Genomic DNA, 14334 nt, shown 5'->3' on the forward strand with positions numbered 1-14334 from the left:
TGCTCCATATCATGGTATTGTCTGTTTATTGTGATTTCATTTCAGTGCTGGTATGGGAGAGATTATGCCTACATCTTGTTTGGTAGGCTGGTCAGGTACAAATGTTTTGTATTTTTCCTTATCTTGGATTTATCTAAAATTCAGTTTTAGATGAAACATCATTTTAATATTTCTATTTTCCGCTCTACTTACGTGACACTAATGGTATTTATGTGTAATAAAAAACAGTAAACAATTTTGTTTTTTTTTTTTTGAAAAAGCCCGTGGGCAGATTATTGTATTAAATTATTAGCAAAATTTGATAGGGAGTGAGCCGCTTGGGGCTGTTTGGCAAGTTCTTACATGTTTCTATGTTTTAGGAATTTCTGTATTAGAATAAAAATTTTATTTTTTATTCTTCGAAAATAACAAAATGCAAAAATAGATTTTTATTCTATATAAATAGAAATAACGTTTGAATAATGAAACTATTTCAGTTTTTCAAATCTATCCCTTTAAGCCTAAAATAAAAAAAAGTATATGCGTCACATGGCGGGAGGACGCGACAACTAGAAGAATGCTCTGCGATTGGTGGGGCAGAGGGACAAATGTCAAGGATTGTCTTGCGACGACAACAACAGGTTTTGGGTGGTTAGCGGGTACGGCACTGACTGAGAGCCAAGGGTGATTCAAATCAGACGCCAAAGTGCTACGACCTGGCTCTTGGGTCTTGGTCCAAGCTAGAGGCGGTGTGGCCCTTACCCAATGCCAGCCCAAGGGCTATCGCTGCTACTCCTAGCAGATGGTGCTTTGTGAGTGGCGGTAATGGAGAAGAGAGGGGTTATGGAATATGACATGAAAGAGAAATATTGGAAGTTGTCAAATGCGTTTTTATTCTGCGAGAATTCTGAGAACAGCAGAAATACTTTCGTGGAACGTTGCCAAACGGGACTTTGTTTCCAGAACGTGGAACAAAGGAGATGTATACGTGGATTGAAAACTCCGTAAGAGGTTCTTGCAATCAGCGATTAGAGTTCTATTTCGCCAAGGATGTCTTGTAGCTACATCCAACAGGAGGGAAATCACCCTTTGTGTGTCGCCTTCAATGCAGATATGGGACAGGTTCAGGTCCAAGGCCATTTGTAAACTAGCTTTGAGTGCGCTAGCTTATGTTGTCTCAAGATCGCCTGTTTTCCAATAACAAGTTTACATCTTGCTTTCGAACAGTGCCACAGGAGAAGAGAAAAATTGCTGAATGAAGAGATTTCATTCTCGGGGGGTGTCCTTGATCTGATCCCACCAGAAAGAAAGCCATCCATCAAGGTTTTGGTAAATGGAATTATCCATTCTAATGGCCAAGCAAGAGCCAAACCATACTGGCTGAATGAGATTGCAGCGAAGAAAGAGATGATTGTTTCATTGCCTTTCGTGCCTTCAACATTTCTTTTCCTGATTTCCAATGAATAAATACAATGGACGCGCATCACCTAAGTGGCACGAATAGGGACATGAAAGTGGTTTTTTTTTTTCCTTTCTGTAGAAGTAAAACTAATATTACAATAGTTAAGGAAGTCAAGAATTCCAAATATGCAATTAAGCATTTGGCAAAATGATATAACTTCAAAATTACAAAAATCTGATGAATTGATTGAATATAAAGAGTCTGGAACACATCAAAGCGGTGCCAAGAGGTGAAAATGGATATTAGGAGGGTTTGTTGAGATAGATGGACGCTGTTGAAAAGGTAATAGATGAGTCTGGCCCAATATATGAATTACCAACAAAATCTCCTAACTCCATTTCAAATCGATGATCTAAAAAATATCATTTTCTTTTCCGCCATTCCAAAAACAAGCGAAATGGTAAACAAAGTTTAAATACTCTGTTTTCCTCATCTGATAAGGTGGTTGCATTTTGAGAATACCTCAGAAAAGAAAATATGACAAACTAAAAGTTGTAATTTTGACTCTCAGTGCATATGTCATGTGTCATGGTATAATGTGGGACATGTATCGTTTGTCAACAAAACTAAATTCATTGCAATAGCAACTCCATGCCCATGGAGTTTGCTAAACAAGCAAGGTATATTGCAAAATGATCCAAAATCTACGATGGAGGCCAATTGAGACAATCATGTTTGACAAAGCAGTGATAAAAGAGAAGGAAATCTGAGGACTTGAAAAAATGTGGTTTTTTTAGTAAAAAAGAAACACAACCTAAGACATTTGGCATAATTTATACATCAGGGGAAAAACACATCCTAAGACATTTTTTCTATATTTATCTTCATCATGTAAGGAGCTGCATATAAATAATAATAAAAAAAGGAAAAAGGACAAAATGGCATACTCCAAAATGTCTCCACGTATTGTTTATATCATGTAAAAACCGTCTCCCTGGGTAACAAAGGCAATGCCTTACAATTCTCATTAGATCTAGAGGAATGTGTTGGAATGGTCAAAAGTAACTATAATGAACATATGAACACAGTTTTAAATTGTTGTATGATATACTGTAGAAATTATAACAATCTTTGCCAACCAAATGGAGGATATCTTATACAGGAGATCATATGATGACTTGTTTCAACTGTCAAGATCAATAGTGATGGGGTTTACTTCAAGATGCTCTGCAAATTTCTCAAGAATGTCCTTCACAACTTCCCCAAACTCATTTCTCCCAAATTCAATGCTACTTCTCCCATTATCTACATCGGCAAATACTTGATCATAAAGAAGAATCACTGCTTCATTGGTTTCTGATGGTGGTAGCCCCAAATCTGGCCCATTTTTCTGAAGAAAAGCCCGAATTTTTTCAGTGCTCCCTTTTCCATCTTTGCTTGCACATTGATCCTGGAACATTTTCTCTATCACATTGTTCAATTGCTCCTGATCGGCCAACAACTGCATTATTTTTCTCAAGTCCATCAATAATATTTTTAACTTGACCCTTCAATCAGAGCCATGGACAATGTATCATTGTAAATTAAATCATTACCTTTATTTCTTTAAAAGATCAGATAGAAAATCAAGAATGCCATTTATGACGAAGGAAAGAAAGTAATGATAATAAACCTAACCTTTCTCAGCTTAGAACCATTGATGATCTTGATATTCTGGATGACAACGACATGCTTTTCAGCCAGGGCATCTGCTAGTTGTTGTAAAACAAGATGGAGCAATTCTGCAAATTGTGCCTGACCCACCATGTTGTCGCCCTCTGCTCCATTCTCTTTAAGGAAGTCGTTGAGAAGAGGGAACTCTGTTCAAAAACAGATGGCAATGTTACAGAATTTCTGTACCCAATTGTTTATTGCTTGAGAGTGGATTTTGTTTCATTTGTTTTTTTTTTTGGGGGGGGGGAGGGGGGGGGGGCGGGATGAGATGTAGCTGATTGTAAATAGTGTGAAGGTATAATTGTCAATTGGCAAGCTGAAGATCTGGCCTGGAACCAGGATTATGGGTATTTACAGATCTCTCTTTTTGTGGGGGCTGGAACAGGCAGCTTTTTAGCTTGGGAGTCAGCACCGAGTTAGAATGCTGAGGTAGTGTTACCCTGTAAACTAGCGATTTGAACTTCAGGCTCCATTTATTTCACTATAGGAGGGCTGGAAAACTTTAAAATCCAAAATATTTCAATCATATTCTGCCCCTCTTAAAATAAAATTGTCTCTTCTATATGGAATCAAATGCAGCTTCATCAGATGGTAAACTTGGCAATACATATCCTTATGACTCCCAAAATTAGAATTTGACTTTTAATTTGATAAATACTTTGCAGGAATTTAAGTGCCATCAGAAACTTTATATAAATGCTGACATGAGATGCTCATAAGAGCAAACCATAGATGTTCATATTAAAAATTTAATAATTAATTACCACAGAGAGAATAGATAGCAGCAAGAGCAAAAAAGTTGATCTATCACAAAGGTCTACAGTATGGATGCATTGCTTGATATGATGGTAAAATCTTTAGATAATCAGGACCTCCCCTCCCAAATGTTAGAACATACAATCAAGCTTGAGAGTGGTCAATCCTCCTTAGACCCCAGATAACGCACGGAGCAGGGAATTAGCCTTATTTTTGTAAACCTTTAACTGTGAAATGTGCAAATACAGGTGCAACTGATCTGATGTATTAATCTCTTATTGCATCAACCTGTAGATGGGTGTGGAAACCCCATAACTTGCCACCAGTCCCATGTTTCAAAAATCACTGAAACAGGACTCATTGTCGAATAGGTCCCAATTAAAATAATGGCTGTACCATAAATCAACATAACCGGATGTGTTTAACTATCTTAATTGGAGATCATTTGTAGAACTTCTTTGTAAATTTAAAAAAAATTCCCACCATCCATCTTAAGTTTAAGAACTTTTGTTGGCCTTCTTGTTCGATACGGGAAACCCTAACATGGATACGCTAGAATACTGATATTATGTTCCTTCTTACTCACCTGATTCATGCAAATGCAAGAATACTGACACCAATTCTAAGTTCCTAACACATGGCTTTTCATTGAACTTAACACCCCAGGGATCATATCCCATCATTCCGTGTCAACAACTAGAAACATTTGATCCACTGATATATATGACACAAGCAATTTAAGAACCAAAATACAAACAAAGTCAAGCAGACTAACTTGTGTTATGCAGAAATCGAAGAATCCGTATTCGCTTGCAGATGATTAAATCCTAAGTTGCATAATTAGGGAAAAAAGATTCACCATTTCTACAGAAAACACGAGAAGGTGAAGGTCAACCTGAAAAAGGAGGAACTCCCATTTCCACTCCCATACGGACAAGACCATTTCTAATTTCACTTTTTCTGATCATCCCTTTATCCTCTTCATCTAATTCAGTGAAGAGATCCTCTGCCAGCATCGCAAAATCATCTTCATCCTCCATGAATAGTTTAAGTATAATTCCGTCCAAAACGGACACAACAAGTGGATCATCTGTGCAAGAGATTCATACATAAGCACAACCTTTTTCTGCATTTCGGTGTTATCTGGATTGAAGGAACACAATTTACAAGAAGAAAGAGTAAATAGAAAATTTTAAGTTACCTATCAGTTCATCGGCAATAGCGATCACGTACTCTTTCAGCTTCGAAGAAGATTGTTCTCTGTCGAGTTCCGTAGAACGGAAGCTAACGGGATCAATGTTTATCCGTTTAAGTGCGGCGGCCTTTAAATGCTCCGGCAAGGCGATGCCAAACAACGAGGAAGAAGCTTTGGCTTCTGCTATTTCAAGAACCTGAGCTCCAGTTATGGCGCCATCAATTTCTGGGAGTAGGACATCGACGGATCTGAGACTTGCTCCGTCAAGAATCTTCATACCTCCGTCGTTCATTTCAAAGGAGTAGATAAAAGACGAAATAGATTTGCAGAGGAGAAGGACGAAGACGTCGAAGGGGTGTCTCTCAGCTTCGCTTCCGTCGCTTCCGTTTCCGTTCCTTGGCGTTGAAGCGGCAAGACAAGGTAGTCCGTCAGAACTCAAGTGGTCAGGTGGTGTAAACGGTAAAGCAAGCCACGACTATGACCCCTTTAACATCTGGAAATTGCGAAAATGCCATTACCTTTCATGCAATAGTTATAATATTGCTAGAGAGTATAGAGAGGATCGGGTTGGGCAGATTCCAAGTTTCCAACCCAACCCGGATGTCTCTTCGAAACCTGGATTTACTAGGATTGATTTGATTATTTGGTAATCCATATGTTTTGTATTTGACTTGACGCGACCTTAGCCAAAATGGTAGGAGTAGGATGTTAAGAAAGTATCGTAGAGGAAGTGGTAAATAGGTAATTTAAATAAGACAGAAAAGTAAAACCCAAAGAAAGAAAAAAGGTGGGGACCAGTACCATTGGGAGCGGGGGCCATGTTACAGGTGCACCTACTGGGGAGTGGGGGGTGGGAACTATAATTTTGCTGCTTTGATTGCCGTTGATAACTCTTCCCACGCGTTTTCTTTCTATAATCTATATATTCAAACTTCTACGTCTCTTCCTTGCCACTTGCCAGTGTTCGTTTCACCTACTCTTTTCCTTTCTTTTTTTACAAAAAAGCCAATACGACGAACAAATTAAAGGGCAAAATACGTCAGACATATGAGGGGCACCCTTTAATGTTAGAGTCTCTCTCATTGGTCGATCTACCCACCAGATTGCCCCCTCAACGTTTCACAAAATACATCCCCGCCCTTTATTGTAAACATCTTCCAATCATGACATTATCACTTCTGATATCATCATTAAGAACACGGCTTGAATGTGCTATGAAACGTTGTTGGGACAATCTAGTGGGGGGCAGATTAGTGTTTTTAAAAGTTCGGCTTCGGTTCGTTCGAGCAGCTTTTACTGATTTGTACTGAAAATATCTCCCTACTTTTCAAGGGGAGATTGCAAGGTTGTAAAAAGGCTGTTAGAACTGTATGGTTGAGCACGCGTTTGCCCTGACGGAAGCGGATCTCTGTTAGAACGGTGTGGTTGGTCAAATTGTTCGAACTATCATCGTTCGATATGATTTTCTAGGTCCGAATTTTTATTTTTAAATTCGAGATTTCACAAAAAAATGTTGACTTAGATGAAAATCCAATTTGACTCCGTCAATTGAATCATTGGCCTGTTTTATGAAGAATGCAACTTCAAGAAAACTTTTCAAATTCTAACTTAACGGAGTTAATATTGAAGTCTCTGGATTCCCAAAAAAAAAAAAAAAAATTATTTTTACAGACCCGCTCACTGTCCAGAGATCGGCTTTGCTCTGACTGAATCCGGACTGTCCATCGCTTCAGTCCCTTGCTTCTCTCTTCCCCCTCCATTCTTCACATTGCCACTCAAACCACTGCAATTTCCGTCGGCCATTTTTCCATCCACGTTCCTCACTCTCCCCACTCCATTCTTCTTCAACTGAACACTGTCACCGTTGAACCACTGCAATCTCCGCTGGCCGTTTTTTCCACCCACGTTCCTTTCCCTCCCCTGTTTTTCTCTCACAAGCTTTTCTCTCTCTCTTCTCCATGGCGGTACGGACTTGAGGTCTCTGTCCATTTTAAGCTCTTGACTCAAATTACAATAAATTATTGTTAAATCTTTATTGGAGTTGTGTGTGTTCTTAAGGGTATCATAGTTCAAAAGTATCCAGATGGAAGGGTGTCGTGGATCCACCAGATCAACCAAGAGGATTGTTGTTGATGACAAGATTGAATTCAACAAAATGTGCCGGAGGACCCTCTCTCTACGTGTTGACCTGGTATACAATCAAAGAAGTGGGGGAGAAAAGAAGAAAGAAGGAGAAAGAGCGAGAGAGCAGTTCGAGGGAGTAAAAGCAGGGGAGAGAGAGGAACGTGGGTGAACACATGTAGGCGGTAGAGGAAGAGCGAAATTGGCAGGGGGGAGAGAGAGAAAGCAGTGGACAGTGGAGGAAGAATGGAGGAGGAACAAAGCTAGAGAGAGAGAGAGAGAGAGAGGGAGATGCAACCTGGCGGCGGTGAGGGAAGTGTTAGGTGGAAGAAGGAAGAAACGGGTGAGACAGCGAGAGAGAAGAGTCAGACAGCTAAGACAAGATTGGGCGGGTTTTACCTTTTAACAAATTTTAAAAGACTTTGGAGTCCAGACGTCCGTTAAATCTGGACTCCTCACTCCGTTAGTCTTAAAACTCATACGTGAAATGGCATTCTCTCATTCACGTAAGCAGAAGGTTTTCTGCAGACTATGTGAACTCCTGTTTTATTTATATGTGTATTCGGTTATCTTTTATGTGTTGGGTAAATTTTTAGATCCATGTGTTATGGTGATGAAGGTGCCTTGTCTAGACCCTGACCTAAATGATGGATCCACGAATCAGTCGAGGGAAAAAACCAGTTTGGTAAAGACAACAATACAGATTTGTTATTAAAAAACAAAAGACAAACCAGTAAGATTAAAGCACTTCATATGGTTCAATTAACCAGGATCTGAACCAGAAATGATAACCTAGGGTTCAGTTTAGGAGGAATACAAATACAAATACATATGTACAGTGCAAAACTTTATTTTTTATATTATTTTACATGTATTTGTACTGTACATAAATATTTACGTTTGTACTCTTTCTAAATTTAGCCTAAAAAAACAAAATTACCTTAAACAAGATTATAATGGTGCAAGTGCAACATAACCACCATTGACATTAATGGGTGAATACCTACGAATTTCCAAAAGAAATCAAAAGCATGAAACAGGGAAGGTGATTCCAATAATATCAATGGATGCAAAATCAGTGGTTTACTTTTTATGATAAATTTCAAGGATTCTACAAGGGTGACCAATAGGTTTGACTTGTTCCAGGAATAATGACAGCAATACACACTATGCTCTGTTTGTTTGGAGTGCAATTTCATCTGTTACAAAGTATAAATGCATTGGAGTATAAATCAGAATAGTGTAAAATTTGGTTCGTTTTTATTTGGATTTTATTTTGCTTTGCTTTGATTTTTACTTGTTTACACTGTAAGCAACAAAACAAAGTATAGTTTAAAGCAAAAAAAAAAAAACATATTTTGCATTCAACTCGTTTTAACTCTTATACTATTACACCAATGCAAATGAAATTGCATCACAAAGAAGCCAGGACTTAAGGAAATAAACTAAAGGAAAAGAGAAAGGGTAGCGTAACAAAGAATTCAGCACCTTGTGCGTCAAGGGTAGAAAAAATAAACATTAAAAACCGGCTTTTCAAATAAAAAAATCAGCAACGAATTTATGGGTCATGGTTCATGTAATAAAAAATACCGCCAAAAGGAAAAGGTAATAAGGGTGGCAAAGTTGCGACTGGGTGAGTTTGGGCGGGTTGGCTTCAACCCGCCAACCCATTAATTTGTTAAGTCATTAAAAACAGTAAGAATGTTGAAATTATAAAAAAAATACATAAATGCAAAAAATAATAGAAATTGTAGAATTATGGAATATACAGAAAATGAAAAAATTTAACAAATGAATACAGAAAATTGTATATATATATATATTACTTATAAAAGTGTGAATGAAAAGGCATTAGCTTCTGGCATGTTTTTACTGAAATACCCCTCCTCTTAAATTTAGTTCATCTCCATTGAAAGAGTAAAAAATGTAATTAAAATAATACCATTAAATACATTCAATTACCTCTCATTAAATCACACATTTAAGTCATTAAATAAATCACATTTCCTCTCATTGAAGCCAACTTTTATGCTTTTGTTTATCATCATTAAATTCCACTAATAAATCCATACACAATATTATTAATAGAATGAAATTTTATATTTTTAAAATAAACATAGAAATGAAATCATACTTTTCATCTAGGTGGTGGGTAAGTAGTTCAACCATTTGGTCAAATGGATAATTTTATGATGTTATAAATAAATAATACAAGTTTAGAAATATAAAAAATACTTTTGTTTATCATCATTAAATTCCATTAATAAATCCATACACAATAATTATTAATAGAATGAAATTTTATATTTTTAAAATAAACCTAGAAATGAAATCATATTTTCCATCTAGATCATGAGTAAGTACTTCAACCATTTTGGTCAAATGGATAATTTCATGATGTCATAAATAAATAATACAAATTTAGAAATATAAGAAATACGAAAAAATATAAAAAAAATAAAATTTGAAAAATATTGGACACATTTATATTATTATTATATATGTCATGTTAAAAAATAACTATGATAAAATAGACATAATTTTATTAATGATGGACATCAAATATACAACTTAAAACGGATGGGAAATTAAACCATCTTCCTAATAATAATGGATTATTATATAATGGATTGTCATTTAAACAATTATGAAACAATTTCTAATAGATTAATTTCCTAATTTAAATTTCCTAAATTTTTAATAATTATTTAGTTGAATAATAATAATGGATTATTATATAAATAGTTTTGGAGAACATTTTTCATAGACTAATTTCTTAATTTTTTAATTCCATTAACCATTATTAAAAATGAGAATGATCATTGGCTCTTCATTGAACACCTTGATTTTTATTTCCAATTTTATCCCTATTAATAATACAAAACAGCCAAACTAACACCCTGATTTTCATTTCCAATTTTACCCCTATTAATAATACAAAAAGCCAAACTAACATATACCTATTATATCTACTAACCATTATTAAATATTTAAATAAAAATTTTAAAAATGAAAATGATCAATTCTCTTGGTAGAATACCTTGATTTTTATTTACAAATCTACCCCTATTAATAATACAACTCTGAATGGATTGACAGCCAATCTAGAAAATTCACAAGTTTCTATTTTACCCTTATATACAATAGAGACAAGTACCCTAAAAAGATGAATACGTGGACATCCAAATTCTCCACGTAATGGTTACCTATTAAGGTAGTCATGGTGTTGGTTAAATTTTTATCAACCCTGATTTTTATTTCCAATTTTACCCTTATTAATAATACAAAAAGCCAAACTAACACATACCCCATTATTTTAAAAAATTAAAAAATAGAATGACCATTGGCTCTTCACCGAACAACCAAACTAACATATACCCATTATATATTTAAATAAAATTTTAAAAAATGAAAATGATCAATTCTCTTGGTAGAACATCCTGATTTTTATTTATAAATCTACCCCTATTAATAATACAACTTTGAATGGATTGACAACCAATCTAACAAATTCACAGGTTTCTATTTTACCCTCATATACAAGAGAGGCAAGTGCCTTAAAAAGATGAATACGTGGACATCCAAATTCTCCACGTAATGGTTACCCTATTAAGGTAGTCATGATGTTGGCTAAAGTTTTATCAAATATATAAATGTGGGTGAACAACTCTCATATTACTTTGGATTGTTTTCATGATATTAAATGGAATCAAATCATCATGATAAGTTCAAAATTTCTCCTTCAAGGATAAACTTAATTGATAAGGTGAATGGATGTATCTCCTCATTTTTAATAAAAATGTGATCATATTTTTAAAAATCCTTCAAATTTGAACCTAAATTGGGGTGTAGTATGTTATAGCACTTGAATGTTATTTCATTTTCTTTGGATGCACAATCAATTTAGAATCCAAAATAAGAGTTCACTCAACAAAGTAGTTAGTTTATTATTTTTTTATTTTGCCTAAAATTCTAAATTGATTTAACTTGCATTCTCTTTTGGATTCTCTTTTATGGTTAATTTGTTTTAGGTGTATAGCAGTTTATATGAAGAGAGGTGACTATACAACCCTATAACTTGCAACTGAGATAGTGGTTTGATTGTTCACTTTTAAACTGATTTGGGAAGACTAATATTTCTGTTTTGACATAGTCGTTTTAGGCTAGTTTATATAAGGAATGCTTTTGGATGGAAGGAACACCACTATTAAATTCATAGATCAAACAAGAAAACAAGAAGAGGAGTTTTTTTTGGTAATGAAGAGGTGCTTAAATTGGAGAATGATCGAAGATATTTGAACTTACATTTTCCATTTGTGTTATGTTTTCATGCTCAATTGTTAGGTGGTGCTGCTGAGTCATTTTCATCATGTTCACCTGCTAGCTTAGTAGCTTTGATTAATTACTGTTCAAATAATGACTATAACGCTAAAGTTGGATTATAAATTCATAGTGAATCCAGTCATTACTATCATTGCCGGTTGGTACTTGAAAATCAATTCTTTGTTTTTTTAAATCATTTCAATTCAAATATGGTATTTTGACTAGGGGTGTTCATTATATGATTTAAATCGCAAAACTGAACCGAATCAAACTGAATTTGTGGTTTGGTTTGGTTTATGCTTATAAACGGTTTGGTTTGGTTTGAGAATTTTCTAAATGATTTATAATTTTGGTTTGGTTTGTTGAATTTTATAAACTGAACCAAACTGTAACTAAAATTATATATATATAATGAATATATGATATATATAAATATTATATATAATATATCTAAATAGGATACGTAAAATTATAAATATATAATGAACTCTTTATTTTATAATAAAATAATAAATAAAAGTTTTTAAGTTTTAATTTTTAGGGGAGCCATTTGGGCTTCCTAATTGGGTTAAGCCCAAAAGAGCATAGAATGGTCCAAAGTCCCCAAGCCATATTAGAAACTGCACCAAACCATTTTATGGTTTGGTTTCCATACCAAAATGGTTTGGTTCAGTTTTGAAATTTCTCAAACCATAATTTACCGGTTTGGTTTGATAACTTTTCCAAATCGCACCAAACCGAACTGTGAACACCCTAATTTTGACAACAGAAACATACACATGCAACACACATGCACCCCCACTAGTACTTATTTAAAAATAATCATGGATTATTAGTTAAATAGTTTCCCTAAATTATTTGATAATTGTTAACTATAATTATTGATTTTATAGAAATTAGTAAATTATGCTAATTAGTAATATCTTTTATGAATAAATTGTTATTGTAAAAAATTAACGAAAGTTTATTAAATTACAATGATTAATGTAAATTATTAAATAATGGATTGTTTATTAATTTTGGTAGATTATTAAATTATTTAATATTTGTTAGATAACAGATTATTTCTGAAATAATTATTTCATAATTTTTGGTAGAATTTTTTCCAGAAATTTTAATAATTTTCATAACTGATGGGTTATTTAACAATAGTTTATTATTTAAGAATAGATTATTTAACAATAATGGAAGATGCCATAAATATATAGGAAACATTGAATTCCCCTTATTCCTTTTTCTTTAATTTGCTTGAAATCATGTTTATAGATATAAATATTGTTTGATTTGGAAAACCAAATATTATTAAATTATGACCCTATTTTTATGGGAAAATGGAGAGAATAGAGGAGAATTAGAGATAGAAGTGAAGGAAAGGACAAAACATATATTGGGATAATTAAGAAGAGAAGTTAGGTTATTATAGAAAGTGAGAGTGTGACTTGTAGGGGGGGGGGAACCAATGGGAAAAGAGAAGAATGAAGAGAGAGGGTGCTGAGATGACAAATTGGGAGTGGTGAGAAGGGGGAGAGTAGAGATAGTTGAGGAGAATGCAAGGTTAGGGTAATGGAGTAAGGAGAAGCAAGGTGATGTGGACCGTCTTGTTATGTGTGTGTGTGTAGTTGGGTCGGGCTTGGGTTACCTAAGGGCTATGGCCAGGCATGACCTGAAAATAAAAGAGCCCAATTCCTTGGGCTTGAGGACCAAAAATCCAAGTCCAGCCCATGTAAAATTTCGGGCTGGGCCCCACCCAAATTGCACCCCTATGAATCCATCTTGCCTTAGTTTGTTATTTTTTTTGGAGTTAAAGGACTTAAACCTCCCCTAAAGTTTCTTATAAATACTAAAACTTCCCCTTTATTTTCTACAAGGACTTATACCTCCCCTGTTAGAGAGACACGATGTTATATCTAACAGAATTAATAAAAGGACTCATTTACCCTTAAATATTCTTTAAATTTTCAAACATGTTAAATTAACATGGACAGAAACCTATTGAACAATTGCTTGTGTTGGTGTCCCTCAACAGGTTAGTTTATAAGCCTCCAGATAAACATTTCACTAATTGAATTAATTTTGCTAGACAACTATCATCAACCGTTTTGTATCTCTGGTCATCATTGATTTCTCCGTTTTTTTTTTGGTATTGAAGATTTTATCAATGGCCGATTTCTTGGTCATAACAAATTAGACCGACCTTTTTTTGTTGACATGGTGAGTCTTTTCTTTTATCCATCTCTTGTCCTGTTGTATATAGTTTAGGATGTATATTGTTTTTTCTGTTGGTCCATACTTCTTCTACTGTATTTGTGGTTTTGAGCAGTCTTTGATACCGAAGAACCTATCCAAACTCAAATTACATAAAGTCCCAAACAAAAGATCAGACTGGAACCTACATTATCCACTCCACTATACAAAGCTGCCGGACCTTGGTGACCGATATCTTTTCAAGCTTACCTTTTCTCAGTGAGGGAAGATTCTTGTTATTAGACATAACAAAGTAAGCAAGAAAGTAATAGAGGGCAAAATTGGGATTTTTAGAAAGCTTAAACCACACAAAATGTCACATGCTAACAGGTATGAATGGAAAATTAACAGGTGGGGTTTTTGTCTGCTGATGTCACTTGACAGGGAGGTATAAGTCTATTTTAAAAAATCAGGGGATGTTTCAATATCCAGGTGAGATATCAGGGGGAAGTTTAAGTCTTTTACTTTTTTTTTTGCTAAAAAAAGTTATAATAATTTTATAATTGAAAATTTCATTTAATTACAATTTAAATTTTATTTTTATTTTTGTTGGTTAACTAATTAATAATGTCATAGGACTAACTAGACATAACGAAAAAAT

The 14334-nt window shown here is 34.5% G+C and overlaps 1 protein-coding gene across 1 annotated transcript; it reads right to left on the reverse strand.

Annotated features, from left to right (window-relative positions):
• Positions 1-2325: 2325 nt before the first annotated feature.
• LOC148879062 (calcium-binding EF hand family protein) lies at positions 2326-5682 on the reverse strand. Its single transcript, XM_088960450.1, has 4 exons — positions 5052-5682; positions 4746-4940; positions 3059-3240; positions 2326-2882 (listed from the first exon to the last, which is right to left on the reverse strand). The coding sequence occupies exons 1-4, from the start codon at positions 5335-5337 to the stop codon at positions 2565-2567; spliced, it is 981 nt and encodes a 326-aa protein (XP_088816576.1). The 5' UTR covers positions 5338-5682; the 3' UTR covers positions 2326-2564.
• Between the last annotated feature and the right edge of the window lie 8652 nt (positions 5683-14334).

The sequence above is a fragment of the Nelumbo lutea genome, chromosome 1 (genome assembly GCF_056320005.1).
Source record: "Nelumbo lutea isolate HS-2025 chromosome 1, American lotus-T2T, whole genome shotgun sequence".
NCBI classification, from domain to species: domain Eukaryota; kingdom Viridiplantae; phylum Streptophyta; class Magnoliopsida; order Proteales; family Nelumbonaceae; genus Nelumbo; species Nelumbo lutea.

Bases quoted from the DNA above. Each gene is read 5' to 3' on its own strand.
- LOC148879062 (XM_088960450.1), bottom strand. From the start codon at position 5,337: ATGAACGACGGAGGTATGAAGATTCTTGACGGAGCAAGTCTCAGATCC. The intron at 4,941-5,051 runs GTAACTTAAAAT...TCTCTTGCACAG, and splicing joins TATTGCCGATGAACTGATAG to ATGATCCACTTGTTGTGTCC. The intron at 2,883-3,058 runs GTTAGGTTTATT...AAAATAATGCAG, and splicing joins ATGGTTCTAAGCTGAGAAAG to TTGTTGGCCGATCAGGAGCA.